General features: G+C 51.5%; 1 protein-coding gene across 3 annotated transcripts in view; it reads left to right on the forward strand.

Annotated features, from left to right (window-relative positions):
- Positions 1 to 6290: 6290 nt before the first annotated feature.
- The window catches only part of LOC144944020 (protein kinase C epsilon type-like), a 70138-nt gene continuing 59489 nt past the window's right edge, over positions 6291 to 16939 (forward strand). Inside the window, exons 1-2 of one of the 3 annotated variants that reach the window (XM_078872010.1) lie at positions 6291 to 6529; positions 11494 to 11973. In XM_078872010.1, the coding sequence (XP_078728136.1) occupies positions 11617 to 11973 (357 nt within the window). In that variant the 5' untranslated portion in view covers positions 6291 to 6529; positions 11494 to 11616. The other 2 variants (XM_078872011.1, XM_078872012.1) reach the window with 2 other exon arrangements.

Here is a 16939-nt window from a genome sequence, read left to right on the forward strand (position 1 = left end):
GATGAAGGATGATGACGACTGGTTGAAACTAATGACGGAGTGGCAGTCAAAGGAGGAAATACACACGAGAGAGTATGTACATCCAGGAGATGGAGCGATGAGTTCGGCTCGTGTGCAGGAGCTGGAGAGATTCTCGCATTGAAACAGTCGCTAATCTTCGATTGCTGCTGATACTACTGCTGACACAAAAAAATTACGATATTTTATATTTTATTAGGTAAGGCCCACTAAGCTATATAGCCATGTTTCAGACGAGACCTGCCCACAAATGATCGCTCAACAAAGTGGCTTATCATGTGGAAATTTATAGCGGCCAAATATTCTGAACGCACGATTCTAGATGTGGAGGGAAAAGCCGGAGGACTCGAAGAAAATTCCACGCGACTACGGGGAGAGAGACAAGAAAAGTCCAAATATACAGCAGGCGTCAGATCGGGATTGAACCCACGACCTCCTGCATACCAGACGAGGTAGTGAACATCTCGCCACCGTGGCGTCCCGAGTGTTGACGATGACGATAATCTTACTCTTTGGTTCTTTCGGTAAAGTCACGTAGGTATAAAAGAAAATTTATTAAATCACGACGTTTCGGGCGCAACACAAGCGTCCGTCATCAGGTGGGACAACCACAGCAAGAAACAATTGCTGAAGTGAACGCTTCAAATCCAGATTGATAATCTTACTGCTGCGACTGCTGCTGTTGATACTTGTGACCACTGCTGCTGAAGATCGGGATGATTCTACTGCTGTTTCATGTTGGTGCTGCTACTACTACCACCGCTGCTGTTGCTTATAAACACATTTGTCCGCACACAATACGCGGTGGGCTTGTTAGCGGCGCCACGATTCCATACCAAATAAGATAATTGCTTGGCCTTTGCGTGCACACACTACACCACCGTTTTGCGCTGCTGACTGGCACCGCTGTGATTGTGTGCGGAATGACAAGACGATGAGGAGGAGGTGATTAATTTCATGTGCAGCCTTCTAAATATTCAGCGTCGCTCTGGCATTGCTCAGCCCTTGACTGTGTCTGTGGCTGTCAGCTGTTACTCTGCCAATGAGGTAGCTCAATGTTAATGTGACAATTTATTGAAGAACTACTGTGTGGTGCTATCTTGGTGTGCTCAATGTTAACGTGCCAAATTTATCGAGGGACTACTGTGCAGCTTGCCGAAGCTTGATAAACTCGTACTTATATACTGAACGCATTCATTATGTATTTATATCCAGTGACTTTGCTTACCATTTTCTCTATTTTTCACTCCTGTCGTGTTTTTGTTGTGGATTCTTTGCTGTTGTAACTTGATGACCCGCACAATGCTGGACATTTGTAAAAAAAAAAGAGAGAGCTTCGTAGGCTCACCGGATTCCTTCCGCAGTCTAAATAACGATTCTGACTCTGAGATGATTTGGCATGCGTGCAAATCGCAGTGAACGCGTCTTGATCTCGTCGCAGCTAATACTCTCAGCAGGCATTGTGAGCCTGGTTTCCACTCGGACGGGAGACCTGACTGCCAGGGAGTTGACTATTTGGTGTCGTCGGTTGGGCCGTATGGCAGCACAGCACAACAACGGAGCGTTGCATCTATATCCAGACCTCGTTGAGTGTTACCCCCCCCACCACCCCCCTCATGTCCGCAGTGGGGTTTCTCCGTGTACTGCGATTTGCTCCCGCACGGAGGCCCAGTCACTCAATAATGGAATTCGCCAAACATGCTAATGCAGCAAGCAGGACCTTCCCGAGGCTTTAGTGAGGCTTTGGTGGATAAACAGAGGACATCGTAATGGTGAATTATTTAGATGGCGGTGCTGGCGGTACGGAGAAGGATTGCGGGTGGATATAGATAGGGCTGTGTGGTGGGCAGCACAGAGGTCAGTGCAGTACTGTACTTCTGTGCTCCCTCATCTAAGTTCTACCCCCCTCCCCCCACCTTCACCAACCTGCACTGATCTGCGTGGTGAAGTATAGACAAATTACACCGACGATTCGCACTGGCGGTGGGGAGGCCCTCATTTAGCGGTTGATTGACAATGGGGCTGTGTGTGTACATAAGGCCGGGCGGCCGGGTGGGTGATTGTGAGTGCGACGGAGTTTAATTGGCAGGTGGCTGGGGCCTGAAGGAAGGTTTTGGTTTAAGGGCATGGACAATGTGGATGTTAGAGCCGGCTCTTCGTAGATATTTAAGTAATATTTAAAAGAAACCAACTACCAAAAAATCCTATTAGATTGATTTTAGAAATCCCGTTAGGGTTAAGGTTGGTGCTCGGGTTGAGGATAGGGATTGTGTTAATAACTGGTGGCACTGATAGGGGTAAGGTGAGGCATAGATTTCGGATTAGGAATGGTGTAAATTAATAGTGATTTCAGAGTAGGATAGGGCTAGCGTTAGGGACAGGGTTTGGGATCGGGTTAATATTAGGCAATAATATTATTATTTCTTGATACAGCAAGCGTGCTGTGACGGTTCCACCTGAAGACGGAAGCTTGTGTTGCCTCCGAAACGTCGTGATTTAAAATTTTTTTATTTTACTTTTATTAATTTTAATTTTTTACCTACGTGACTTTACCGAAAAAACCTAAGAATATGAATACTTGCAGTCACGAAAGCTTCAAATCTAGAATATTAGGCACATTAATGTTCAGGTAATACTATGAATGCAAACGATGTGCCCACACTGAGCTTCAAGATGCCTATTTTTTTCAGTAGGGTCCTGCTACATTGGGATGTTTTGTCCAAATTCCACTGTCGAGTGCTCGGTTTTGCGTGAGTGGAAACTGCGGGACCCCCGGAGAAGCCACCTTCACGCGTGATTGCGAGGGGATGACACTCAACGCGGCCACCTCCTGGCCACACCTCGCTGCCTCGCACCTCGAATCTACACCTGGAAAGGTGACATTCAACTGAGATGGTATGCTCGTGCATGTAACAAAATAAAAAGAAATAATGCAATGCAAATATAGGTTCAAATTTGCAAATATTTCAGAAATTACCCATCAATTACTCACGTAGCAATGATTGTTCCCTAATAGAGGTTTCCTTTTGCGTTACATCGCGTAAATATGTATGTGTGTCGTTAAACCCGCCACTCCCCGCCACAGCCAATTATTAATGTTGTCACGTAAACAGAACATGCCAATTCGTTACTCGTACAGCACACCGGTGTGTTGGAGAGTAAACCCACAGCATTTACAATTCGAGTACTCGAATTCACACGATATAACCCAATACAACCTCGATTATGGGTAATGTTGGTCGTGAAAGCCAACGTATTAAATTGTCCCCTGCTGCCAGACTAATGCACAGAGGCCTTTGGGGGTGCCCTCGGCTAGACCACCTAAGAAGCATTTCTTCCCACTGGCAGTCTCAAACGTGTGTTCAATCACCTTATTCCGAACAGGGACAGCTACCTCTGGGGGTGCCTGAGGCTGCACTATTTAACAACAATCGTCTCCTGCTGGCAGATGAGTGCCCATCGTTGAGCCGGGTATTGAGTCTCCCCAGTACCGCACAAGAACAGCTGGCAATTAGGGGGGAGGGGGGCAGGATCTATGCTCTGAATATGTTTCGCTTACGTGAGCGAAACATAAATGCAAATTAATTCGTTCATACGAGTGGTTTAGATTTTAGGATTGAGTTATTTCGCACCCAACCAGTTCCGGTGGCTAAAAGTCAAACCAAATCAAGAAAAAAACACGTATATTTTGTTCGAGCCTCGATCTAAAAAAAACAAACCGCCACTAAAAATAAAACCCATTATATGTCAGCTTAGCTCGGGGAAGGGAACGGACGTGCAGTGATGGGAAGACCGCTCAGACGCGGATGGCGATGCAGACTGCAGAGCATCTGCGCAGGGAAGATAGTCGTGCCCAGCTCCCTCTGTCACTCTTCCTCGTCTGCTGTTTGGTCTGTGACAAGGCGGCGTCTATTTAGACTGGATGGACGAATGGGGAAAATGCCATTAGCGAGCATTTATTACAGTATTGTCCGGATTAGAGAGAGAGAGAGAGGCCTGTTTGTTACAATTATTTAGTAGGTGTACTTGTTTCACTTTCTTCTGTACTCTTGCTTAGAATCTCACCTGCACACGTGCCGTCTGGTTATTACATTCGTGTGCAAGGTCTTTCAGATTTTAACGCTTTTGTTAGAAAACGTAAAATTTTGCTCCTTCTTTCACAGGGAGCTTTCGTGTGATAGTAGTATCCAGAAAGGGTGGTGAAAACATACAGTGAGGGAAAAAAGTATTTGATCCCCTGCTGATTTTGTACGTTTGCCCAATGACAAAGAAATGATCAGTCTATAATTTTAATGGTAGGTTTATTTGAACAGTGAGATACAGAATAACAACAACAAAATCCAGAAAAACGCATGTCAAAAAATGTTATAAATTGATTTGCATTTTAATGAGGGAAATAAGTATTTGACCCCTCTGCAAAACATGACTTAGTACTTGGTGGCAAAACCCTTGTTGGCAATCACAGAGGTCAGACGTTTCTTGTAGTTGGCCACCAGGTTTGCACACATCTCAGGAGGGATTTTGTCCCACCACTCCTCTTTGCAGATCTTCTCCAAGTCATTAAGGTTTCGAGGCTGACGTTTGGCAACTCGAACCTTCAGCTCCCAGCCGACACAAGCGGTCGAGTGTATGGAGGAGCCCAAACAGGGCCCACACCAAATCTACCTGCAGGACGCAACCGAGACGGTGGCTGTGGAAGCCCGTCCGTCCTTGGAGGTGCAAGCAACGCCGACCATCGCAGAGTCAGCAGAGGATACGAGGAGGGCTGAGGGTCTTCAATGCTGTGAGGCTGAAGAAAGGGAACCAGAGGAGGACCTGGAAGAAACCCTCGGTACAGACAAGTGGGGTGAACCGGACGTCTGCTGATCTGACTGAGGTGTTACCAATATTCTCTCACACTGAGCTGTGTAGAATTCCTAGAGGGGAGTTCATGGCTCAGAAGAGAGAATTAACGGAGGTCTGTCAAGGGGGCATTGTTGTGGAGGCAATTGTATCATCCCTACTCCATATTGACAAGGAGTTCGAAGAGGAAAAATAAACCGTGGTCTGGAAAAGAAAGGAAAGGGGTCAGGTACCACCTGAGCCAATCGACGACATGGAGGGAAAACACTCCTGGCACGTCCACCGATGCATCACGGCAAGGATTGCCTCACTCAACGTAAATTGATGTAGAAGTGCACTTAAGACACGTCCGCTCCTGGTAGTTCAGTGTCACCAGAGTCAGCAGAAACGTACCGACCTTTTATCTTCGCAGAGCGGTCGGGAAGAGCTCTTCTCGAATGTAGAACGAAACGGTCCGCTTCCATCATCAATTGTGAACCAGGCTCACAAGTCATCAATTCATCAACGTAATTTGAGGGACTCAATGCCCTGCGGTGATCGTCATCTAAACGCAAGGGTGATCTGAGTTGGAGCATTTGCCCATGGTACGGTGACCACAACCACTTTTGTGGCATATTGCACAGACACCAAGCCAGAATGTTTGTTCTGTGGTGGAATTAAAATAGTTGCCCATCAGTAAATACATTTTGAAAGCCTCGACTCACTTTTGAAGCTCTTACGAAATATCTGACCGAAATGTAAACTTCATTTCTCCCGAACGATTCTTATTTTTCTAATATCACGGGAATGCAGACACCAAAAACATCGAGGGCTTGGTGAACTTCGTCACAAGCAATGCGAAAGTGGCGATCTGTCGGGCCAGAATATACGCAATGGAAGGAAATCGCTTCTCCAGTCACTGTCGCATCTTCAAGGCGCTGGTTTCTGCCAGAATTTGGCTGGAATTTCGCCACGCTCAGTGGACGCGTCGGGTTGCTACAGAGTTGTGCGATATGGCGCAGGGGATAGTTGTTGAGAGTGTTTTCTGGTTTGCTTGTCTCCGTGAACACAGAGTACACAATGGGATTCATGCTACGCGGGGAAACGTGTTCTATCTTTGGTTAAAAAAGGGGTGCCATAAAAGGCAAACGAGTATTTTTTGTCTCTTCCGATCGTTAGAAAAAGAGAGACAATCACTTGCAGTTAATTTGCATACATTGATGTAAACCAAAAAAAACTCGATACTTACACACGATTCAATGCGTGCAGCGCAAGCCTTAAGAACCGATATTAAATATTAATCGATGAATTGATCAGTACACGGCCCTGTTCCCTACAGAGAGCCTCGCAGAGTCATATCCCAATGCTCCCCCCGAACCTCCCCTCTCTTCATCTCCTCCTCCTCCTCTCTCACTCTGTATAGCTGACTCTCGCGCGCGCGCTCCCTCTCTCTCCCTCTCTGTCTCTCTCTCCCTCTCGCCGAGTCTCCCTTTCTAGCTATATCTCGCTCCGAACGACTCTCTCACTCCCTAGCTCTCTCGTTCTCCCTCTCTCTTTCTGAATCTCGCCCTCTCCCGATCGCGCTCTCTCCCCCCTCTCTCTCTGGCTCTCTATCGAATCCTCTCTCTCCCTCTCTCTGGCAGAGCAGAGCAGCGGTGGATGAGCAGAGCGCTTGGGATGCTGCTGCGAGGTACGTGGGTGGCTGTGAGCAAGGGTGGACACTGGTGAATGTGCGCTTGGTGAATGTGAGCTGTGCGTGTACGTGTATCCGTGCGTGTATTGTGCGGGGAGCCGCAAGTGGAGTGGTTAGCGCGCTGCGCTACAAACCCGACCACCAGAGTTCGATTCTCGCTCACGGTCAACACCAGTGACGATTCTTTTAATCGGTCCTTGGCCTCCTCTAGTTCGACTCAGCCTCAAATTACTACCTGGTGCGGTGTGTAAAAATTATTGCCACTTGGGAGACAAAGGCGGTCGGGCGTGGTGCTGGCCACCCACGCCCTCGTGCGCTGTTCAAGCCTTCATAGGTGCTCGCTAACAGCACATGCGCCAACAGTCTGTTAAGGCTATATGGGGGATCTTTGTACTGTGCGGAGCAGTGGTGCAGTGGTTAGCGCACTGCGCTAAAAGCCCAGCCGTCCGGAGTTCGATTCCCTGCCACGCGCTATCATCAGTGGAGGGTGATATCACATTTTAGAACTCATCCTGTCCCTTCCCAGACGTCAACTCAGTGCTTATCTCTCGGCACCCGGCGCGGATGCGTCAGCATGATCCACATTGGAGAGACGAAGGCAGCTGTCCGTGGTGCTGACCAGACCTCCTCCCCGACCACCACGTTCGTTGCGCCGTGCCGGCCTTGATAGGTGCTCGCTAACAGCACTTGCCCCAGCAGGCTGCGTATGCTACATGGGGATCTTTGTATGTATGTGTAGGTGCGTGTGTGTGTGCGTGTCTATATAGAGTGGGGAGCAGTGGTGTAGCGGTAAGCGCGCTGCGCTACTAACCTGGCGACCTGGGCTCAATTCCCGCTCACGGTCAACACCGGCGACGATTATCTGAACCGGTCCTGAGCCTCCCCTAGGTCGACTCAGCCTCAAATAAGTACCTGGTGTGATGTGTCAACATCGCCACTGGGGAGACAAAGGCGGCCAGGCGTAGTGTTGGCCACCCACCCCCTCGTGTACCGTGCCGGCCTTCATAGGTGCTCGCTAACAGCACTTGCCCCTACAGTCTGTTAAGGCTATACGGGGGATCTTTGTCTTGTTTTGTGTGCATATACATACACGCGCGTCGTGTGTGTGTGTGTAACCTGGGTCGATTTTTTTTATGAGCGATGTTCTCTGTTGAAAGGCACCGATCGCTTCCCTCAACATCTCTGCGTCCCTTTCGCTCGCGGAATTGAAATGCAGACTGCATGTGTACGTGTGTATGTGTATACATGTGTATTGTGTATACATGTGCATACGTGTGTATGTGTACAGTATACAGTATATATGTGTGTGTGTCTTCCTGCAGTGCAGTGGTTAGCGCTACGCTGCGCTCCGAACCCGACCACCCGAGTTCGATTCCCGCTCGCGGCCAACACCAGTGGCGATTATCTGAAGCGTTCCTTGGCCTCCCCAAGGTCGACTCAGCCGTAAATGGTGCGATACGTAAAGATCTCCACTTGGGAGACAAAGGCGGCCGGGCGTGGTGTCAGCCACCCAGCCCCCTCGTGTGCCGTGTCGGCCTTCATAGGTGCTGGCTAAAAGCGCTTGCTACAAAAGTCTGTTCAGAATATCGAGGGAATCTTCGTGTGTTTTGCTTTATTAGGTGCGGTAGTGTCGTGGTTAGCGCATTACGCTACGAACCTGGCAACCTGAATTTGAATCCCGCTCACGGCCAACATTAAGTGACGGTACTTGGCCTGTCCCCTAGGTCAACTCGGCCTTAAAATGATTATCCTGGTTCAGTGCGTGCGAACATCAGCACTGGTGAGACAAAGGAGGCGTGGTGCTGACCACTCACGCTCATGCGCCGTACCGGCCTTAATAGGTGCTCGCTAACGCCACTCGCCACAGCCGTCTGTTAAAAAGCTACAAGGGTGGGGGGTGGGGGGGTATCTTTGCGCGTGCTTTCTATTTTCTTTACCACAAATGGCTCTGGGTGTTGATGTTCACACGCTGTCGAGTTGGAGCCGATGGCTTGAAGCGTGATTATTCACCGAGTAGGTCCCGGCAAAGGTCAGATCCGCGTGGACGGATGATGCGAGGTGAGTGAATTGCATTGGTTGGCGGTGAGTGGATTGTGTGGGTGGATGGATGTCGCATTGAGTGAATTGGTAGTAACTGGATGAGGAGGAGGTGGCTGGTAGCGGAAAGTGAGCGGGTGATGATGATGGTGGTGGGGAGTAATCATGGATAAATGGATGAAGATGGTGGTTAGTGATGATTATGGTGGTGGTGTGTCATAGTGCATTTATTTGTGTATGGTGGTGGGTAGTATATTATGGTGGTTGTAGTGGGTGGTGGTTGGTAGTAGGGAGTGGATGAATTAATGTGGTTGGTGGTGATGATGATTGGTTCGTGAATCGGTGGCTGGTGGTCAGGGTGAATGACGGTATGGGCGAATGAAAGAATGGGCGGTGGTGGTTGTTAGTGAGTGTACGGGTGAATATAATTGAATGAGTGGGTTGTCCGACTGCTGGTGAGTGAATGGGTGGATGTAAGAGTTGGTTATGGTAATGGTGGGTGGTGGTGGTTGTTCGTGAGTGTATGGGTGAATATAATTGAATGAGTGGGTTGTCCGACTGCTGGTGAGTGAATGGGTGGATGTAAGAGTTGGTTATGGTAATGGTGGGTGGTGGGTGGTGGTGGTTGTTCGTGAGTGTATGGGTGAATAAAAGAAGTGGGTGGTGGTAATGATGGTTTGTGGTGGATGTGAGTGTATGTATGCATGTATGGATGAATTAATTTCTGGTTGGTGGTGGTGTTGATGCTGGTGGTGAGGAGATGGGTGAATGAAGGAGTGGCTGGTGGTAGATGTTAGTGTGTGTGTGTATGGGTGAATGAAGGAGTGGCTGGTGGTAGATGTTAGTGTGTGTGTATGGGTGAATGAAGGAGTGGCTGGTGGTACATGTTAGTGTGTGTGTGTATGGGTGAATGAAGGAGTGGCTGGTGGTAGATGTTAGTGTGTGTGTGTATGGGTGAATGAAGGAGTGGCTGGTGGTAGATGTTAGTGTGTGTGTATGGGTGAATGAAGGAGTGGCTGGTGGTACATGTTAGTGTGTGTGTGTGTATGGGTGAATGAAGGAGTGGCTGGTGGTAGATGTTAGTGTGTGTGTGTAGGGGTGAATGAAGGAGTGGCTGGTGGTAGATGTTAGTGTGTGTGTATGGGTGAATGAAGGAGTGGCTGGTGGTACATGTTAGTGTGTGTGTGTATGGGTGAATGAAGGAGTGGCTGGTGGTAGATGTTAGTGTGTGTGTGTATCGGTGAATGAATTAATGGAGGAGTGGGTGCTGATGGTGGTGTGAGTGAATGTGCGAATAAAGGAATGGGTGATGGTGTTGGTGAATGTGAGTGTGAGCATGTCTGTCTGTCTGTGTGTGTGTGGGTGAATTAATGAAGCAGTGGATGGTGCTGCTGCTGTCCGTGTTGGTGGTCGTGGTTGTCGAGAGATGGAGGCATCACGTGCGGCATCGATATCCCGGGGATGCCATGAACGGGGCGTGTTTTCCTCCTATGCGGTGCAAATTCTCCAGTCAATACCCGTGGCGCGGCGGCAGCGACAGCTGCTGGCGCTGTCCGCGGCGTGGGAGCGAGGGGTGCGTGCGAGGGGTACGAGCGAGGGGTGGGAGCGAGAGGTTCGTGCGAGCGGTGGGAGCGAGAGGTGGGAGCGAGGGGTGGGAGCGAGCGGTGGGAGCGAGAGGTGGGAGCGAGGGGTGGGAGCGAGGGGTGGGAGCGAGGGGTGGGAGCGAGGGGTGCGTGCGAGGGGTGCGTGCGAGGGGTGCGTGCGAGGGGTGGGAGCGAGAGGGGTGCGTGCGAGGGGTGGGAGCGAGAGGGGTGCGTGCGCGCAGAGGAGGAGGAGTGGAATTTGTGTGTGCGCGCGCGCGCGCTCCGTGAGCCACGTCTAAAACAGAACTCCACCTTCTGCTGACACTTCCACCTTCATCTTCATCTTCTCGCCAAGGAACATAGACCACCATCGGTCATTGTAGCAGCGGCTCTTGGCTAGCCATTGAATAAAGGCGGTCACGCTGTTCGGTGCGCTTATGCGGCCGTCTGGAACGCCCTTTCTTCCGATATTAGCAAGCCACTGAAGCGATGCACCGTTAAATCTAGATTGGCAATCTCATTTCTTTAGAACTGATTTTCGTGTCTTTAGTTCGTCCTTCCACCGCGCCTACGACTAGCGCGGTTGGCTACGTACAGCGCGAAAGAAGTTCAACGCGCATGCATACGGACACTTAAGCAGGGTTGCATTACATCCTGCGGACATTCACGCATTGCGTTTCACGCGTGTGTGTGTGTATGTTGTGCTTTCGTCGTCACGATGTGTTCGCTTTGCATTATTCGGCCTCTGCGAGAGTACATGTGAAAGTGGTCACTAAAGCGTATCCGTGATACGCGGGTGGTAAGTATACACAAGCACTGAGACGCATAGACAAACGGACACGCACACTACGCAGGGAGTATTTAATTGTACAGGATACGTAGACACAAACGCACGTGTTGTGTGTTTAACCCCTACATGATGGGCTTCGCGGCAGTATAGAGCCCGACGTAAACAACACGTGGAGCAAGAGCGTGGACACACAGAGACACACACCACAGATGAAAGATCACCCGTATAGCCTGAGCAGACTGTTGGGGCAATTTATGTTAGCGAGCACCTATGAAAGCCTGCACAGCATACGAGGGGGTGGGTGGCCAACAGCACGCCCGGCCGCCTTTGTCTCCCCAGTGGCGATGTTTACTACACACCACTGCGCCAGGTAGTCATCTGTGGCTGAGTCGACCTTGAGGAGGTCCAGGACGGGCTCAAATAACCACAACTGGTGTTGGCCGTGAGCAGGAATCGAACCCGGGTCACCGGGTGCATAGCGCAGCGCGCTAACCGCTACACCACCGCTCCCCACTCTGTGCACGCTCCTGACTTGGTGCACGTGCGTGCAGGCGCTGCGCGACGGTGTTGATCCCGACGGGAAGGAGGAGCACGCGGAGTAGCTGGGGAGGAGGAAGCCGGCCGAGGATATCATCGTTGGTGTGGCCGCCGCCGCCGCCGCCGGCAGTATTATTATGGTGGTCGTGTTCCACGGCTCGCTCAGGCTGCGCGTGTGCCAGGCGGCGGAGCTGCGACGCACTCCGTGGTCGCTGCGTCTGCAGGGCGGAGGGGCCACGCGCTCCCAGAGTCAGCTCCTGGACCCGTACGTGGCGGTGAACGTGGACGACCGCCGCGTGGGACAAACCCAGACCCGGGCGCGAACGCTGAGCCCGAGCTGGAACGAGGAGTTCGTGACCGACGTGCGCAACGGACGCAGGATCGAACTGGCCGTCTTCCACGAGACGCCCATCGGCTATGACCACTTCGTGGCTAACTGCACCATCCAGTTCGAAGAGCTCCTCCACAATGGGTGTCGGCACTTCGAGGACTGGGTGAGTGGTGGCGGTTGTGGTTGTTGACGTTGTTGTTGTTGTTGTTGATGTTCGGCTACGCACGGTGACCTGTAAGCCGGCAGCACTGTGGAGGCAGCGAGCGTTGGTGGATCACAGAAATGTTGGGGAACTCCATTACCGTCGGCGTTGTGGAGGAGCCCGTACGCTGGCACGCCGAAAGAGAAAACGGTACGGCAGAAAAACGTGGACCTCCACCTGTTTCCTATTTATCGGAGTGTTGCCAACTTACGTCCTCCGGGCGCTCCGGTTCCGTCCGACGTGTAACACTCATTCATTCGGCTGAAAACATCTCAATGTATAGGGGGCCGCAGAGCTTGGGTAATTTGCTTGCCCTCCCGGCTCGCCTGTGGGTTCCTCCTCTCTCCCGTCTATTTTCGAGAGTGGGCGGACATTGTGCGGTCGGCGTTACACAAATGTGAAACCTCGTGATTATTTGCGGGGAGTTTGTTTTGGGGTGTACCCACACACCGGTGTGTCCCAAGAGCGCTCGATATCACATCTCATCATCAACACGTTTGAAAAGGGCACCCCCAGTGGCAGCTGTCCCCCCCCCCCCCGTGCCAACAAAGATGCCTCCGCACCCGGCCTGCAAGCGGCATTCAGGCTGCCAGTCGGGAGAGCGACGATTACTGTGCGTCACTTTCAATTGACTAAAGGAACGTACTGTATGTATGTTGGCGTGGTTTTTTTCGCGCCGTACGTAGCCAACCGTGCTAATCGGAGTAATGGTGTCCGACGTTTCGCTCCTCGTGCTGCTGGGAGCTTCTTCACTAACTGGTAGCCTCATAAACACATTCCTGCGGAGGGAGCTGGTAGGAACGTTGGGTTGCTCGGTCAATGGCCAGGGTCAACGGCGGCGTGGTGTATTCCGCAAATATGCCCGACTGTGAGGGCGGGCACAAGCCGGCGTGAGTAGGTTAAACGTTGAGTTTTATAAGGGCACCACGGGGTGACCAGCCCCTCCCCACCCAGCCCCACCCCTCCCACCCCCCACCCAGCCCCATCCAGCCCCTCCCCACCCAACACCTCCCCACCCTCCCCACCCAGCCCCTCCCCACCCTCCCCTCCCCTCCCCACCCAGCCCCACCCTCCCCACCCAGCCCTTCCCCACCCAGCCCCTCTCTGCACGACGGACGGACGGACACAATAATCCCCTGTGGGCTGGTGTAACCAGGCGGTTCCTACCAGTATAAGAGACACGTGTTTCTCGACGTGGAGAGAGAGAGAGGGGGGTGTAACAGAACAGGAATCACGAACGTGGCAGCCAAGGTAGAAAGAGACTCCCACTGTGACACGCATCCCATCGTCTGTGCAGCGTTGTTGCCGCTGCTGCAATTGGCCTCATGCTCCATTCTCCCGGCTCTCTCCGGGGGCTCCACTGAGCCTCAGGGAGCCGTCATCTCCCGCAGGCTCAGTGACGCACAGTGGTGAGTTGTGGATGAGATGGGCTGCACACAGACTTGGGGGGTAAACAAGAGAATATAACACCGCCCTCCGCATGAACCAGTGTGGTGAAGTATGGTTAAACAGACTTCATGACTAACACGGTAGGAGGAGGCCTTCATCCAGCAGTGGATTGACAACGGGCGCCACAATGGCGAGTTGTTATTCCCCCCATCACCTGGTACGCAGGAGGTCGTGGGTTCTCTCCCGATCCTGACGACTGCTGCTGTATATTTGGAGTTTGCGTTTCTCTCTCCCCGTGGTCGCGTGCATTTTTCTCCGGGTCGTCCGGCGTTTCCCTCCGCACTTAGAAACGTGCGCCTGCAATATTTCGCTGCTATAAATTTCCACACGCTGATAAGCCACTTCGTTGAGCTATCATTTGTGGCGAGGTCGCTTCCGAAAATGAGCTGTATAGCTTAGTGGGCCTTTCCTGGTAAAGTAAAAAAAAAGTTTAGTAATTGTATTACGTGCGAATAAAAAAAAACAGCCGAAGCGATGTACTGCTCAAATGAGCATCGAGGCATTGGTGCTTTATGTCCTGCTTAGAGACCGGAGCCAATGGTGAAATGTCCTCATTGCTATGGTGAGCAGGGCTCGATGATTGCACAGTCACTGTTGACGTCCCCTCGACGTGAAACTCGCCTTATTTCTAGATTTGAAGCTTGATACAGCAAATCTGGCTGTGACGGTTCCAACTGATGACGGAGACTTGTGTTGCCTCCGAAACGTCGTGATTTGTATTATTTTATTTTTATTAATTTTAATTTCATTTTTTACCTACGTGACTTTACCGAAAGAACTAAGAGTATGAATCGCCTTATTTCACCTGCGACCAGGATTTGAACTCGCAACCTTCCGATTGCGATCCACTTGCTCTACCGCTGAGCCACGTAAGCTCTTACTAACCATTGCCCTGGACACCCATCGGACAGCCGACCTCCTACCCTGACCTCCTAACCCTCGTCCAATACCCTGCGTCTCTTAATTAATCCTGGCCCTAGCCCTGTCCTTAACACTGTTCCCAACCCTACCCCTAACACTGGCTCGAACCCTGTCATTAACCCTGCTCCTAACCCTCTCCCTAACTCTGTCCCTAACCCTGTCTCAAGCCCTGTCCCTAACCCTGTCTTTAACCCTGACTCTAATCCTGTCCCTTTCCCTGGCTCCAACCATGTCCCTAACCCCGTCCTTAACCCTCTTTCTAACCCTGGCCCTAACCATTCGAGCAAATAACCACCACACACAGACGACTCCGAGCGACCTCGACCCTCAGCTTCGGACTTCCCGTCGCTCACGCCCTGTGGCTGAAACCCCTCTTTGCTGTCCCTTACGTCAAAGAGGAGAGATGTGGTGGTTGCAGCTGCCGCCTGTGTCTCCTGCAATCATTTGAACTGGCTGCCCTAGCGTGGCTGATGGGCTGTGAAATTACATCAGCTCTCTCAGGCTCAATGCCTCTCTCTCTCCGTCCCTGTGACTTTTCTCGATGATTTGTTGCTCCGCCCTCATCCCAAGCCTCCACCTGCGCCGCGTGTATCGTGTGACGCAGGTGTGGCAGGTGTGTGCGGCGTAGGTGTGGCAGGTGTGCGCGCGCATGTTCAGCCAACACCAGCGACGCATATTTGAACCTGTTCTTGGCCTCCCCCAAAGGTCGACTCAACTTCACATCAATGCTTGGTGCGGTGTGTAAGCATCAGGACAGGAAGGACAAAGACGGCAACAACAACAACCGCCATTCGCCACTAAGTGGCGGTGACGTCACCACGACGCTTGTGCCAGGCTATGTGCACCTCGAGGCCACGAGAAGTGTCGAACGCCCGCTGGCAGAAGGTCACGGGGCAGACCCAGGTGCCACGGGTCGACTGACTGAGATGACCGGCTGATGCACCACCTGTGCCCCCTACTGTGCCAACTTGATGTGCTTTAGCCACCCGGCGCTCCGCTCGTTGTTGTGAGCGTCGCTCCTCCGCCCTTCGTTGTTGTTGGAGGGCGACTGCCTCCAACTGCCCAGTTGCGTCCTTCACGAGCCTCCTCCACAGAGACCGATCTTGACAAAGACGGCAGGACGCTGGCCACCCACACGACCGTGTGCCGTACCCGGCTCTCACAGGTGCTCGCTAACAACACTTTCCCCAACAGTCTGTTAAGACTATACGGGGGATCTTTGCCTTGTTATGGGACCACGTTATGGGCACGGGTGGCGCATCTGCCAGTCATCTCGTTCAGGCGATCCATGGCAGCTGGGTCTGTTCCGTGACCTCTCCTGCCAGCGAGCCTTCGATATTTCACGTGGCCTTAAAGCGCACCTAGCCTGGCACGGGTGCCGTGGTGACGTCACGAATGGCGGTTGTTGTTGTTGTGTATGGGGCCGGTACTGTAGTGGTTAACGCATTGCGCTACGAACCTGGCGTCCCGGGTTTGATTCACGCCTACGGCCAAGATCGGTGACAAATATTTAAAGAGGTCCTGGGCCTACCCCTAGGTCGACTCAGCCTTAAGTTGAGTATCTTGTGCAGTGCGTAAGTAAACATCAGCGCTGGGGAGATAAAGGTGGCCGTGCGTGATTCTGGCCCTGCCACCCCTTCACGGGCCGTTATGGCCTTAATAGGTGCTCGCTGACAGCGCAGTGTCCTAACAGCATAGGACGGCTGTACGTGGGATGTGTGTGTGGGTGGCTTTCATCTTGATAGCAGCTGCAGCACTGAGCATGACAAGATGATGATGAAGTGTCGATAATGCACACTTATGACGTCACCCCGGGTGGTGTTCGTCAGGCAATCCATGACACCTGGGTCTGTCCCGTGACCTCTTCTGCCAGCGGGCGTTCGACACTTCACGTGGCCTTAAGGTGCAAATAGCCTGGCACAAGCGCCGTGGTGGTGGTTGTTGGTGTTTATGTTTATCACATTTTCCAGCTGTTAGCCATAGGCACTACAGGGCAGATTCAGACGTCATCATCATCGTCGTCATTGAATACTTATCGCAAGCAGACCACATCGCATTTTGACAACTCGAATGGAAAATAACCACCGCATAGACGATGCAATTCACGTAGAGTAATAATAATGATGTATCATAGTATAAAAATAATAAAATCATCTTCGTCATCGCTATTCCGGTGTTTTCGGGCTGCACCGCCTGTTGTTGCGGCACCGTGTCTGACGTTTCGTTGCACACTCCCGGCGCTTCTCCTTCATGACCTAAATTTGACACGTGGAGAAAAAATATATCAGCCGTCATTCTGAGCAATACGCGGTACTACTCCAAAAAAACACGTTAGAGATCTAGTATCATCATCATCATCACCATCGTCAACAGCAGCAGCATCATCAGCAGCAGCAGCACTGTTCTAGAGCATCTTCATTTATAGGGGGATATGACATTGACCTTTGCTGAATGGTGACTGAAGGTCAAGGGGTCAACGTCGTTCTTGATATCCAAGAGTCATAATTTCCTTTATTCTTTTAGATCTGCAAAATCAACGCGGATAACGACACGGCCA

The sequence above is a fragment of the Lampetra fluviatilis genome, chromosome 33 (genome assembly GCF_964198595.1).
Source record: "Lampetra fluviatilis chromosome 33, kcLamFluv1.1, whole genome shotgun sequence".
Classification (NCBI taxonomy): Eukaryota; Metazoa; Chordata; class Hyperoartia; order Petromyzontiformes; family Petromyzontidae; genus Lampetra; species Lampetra fluviatilis.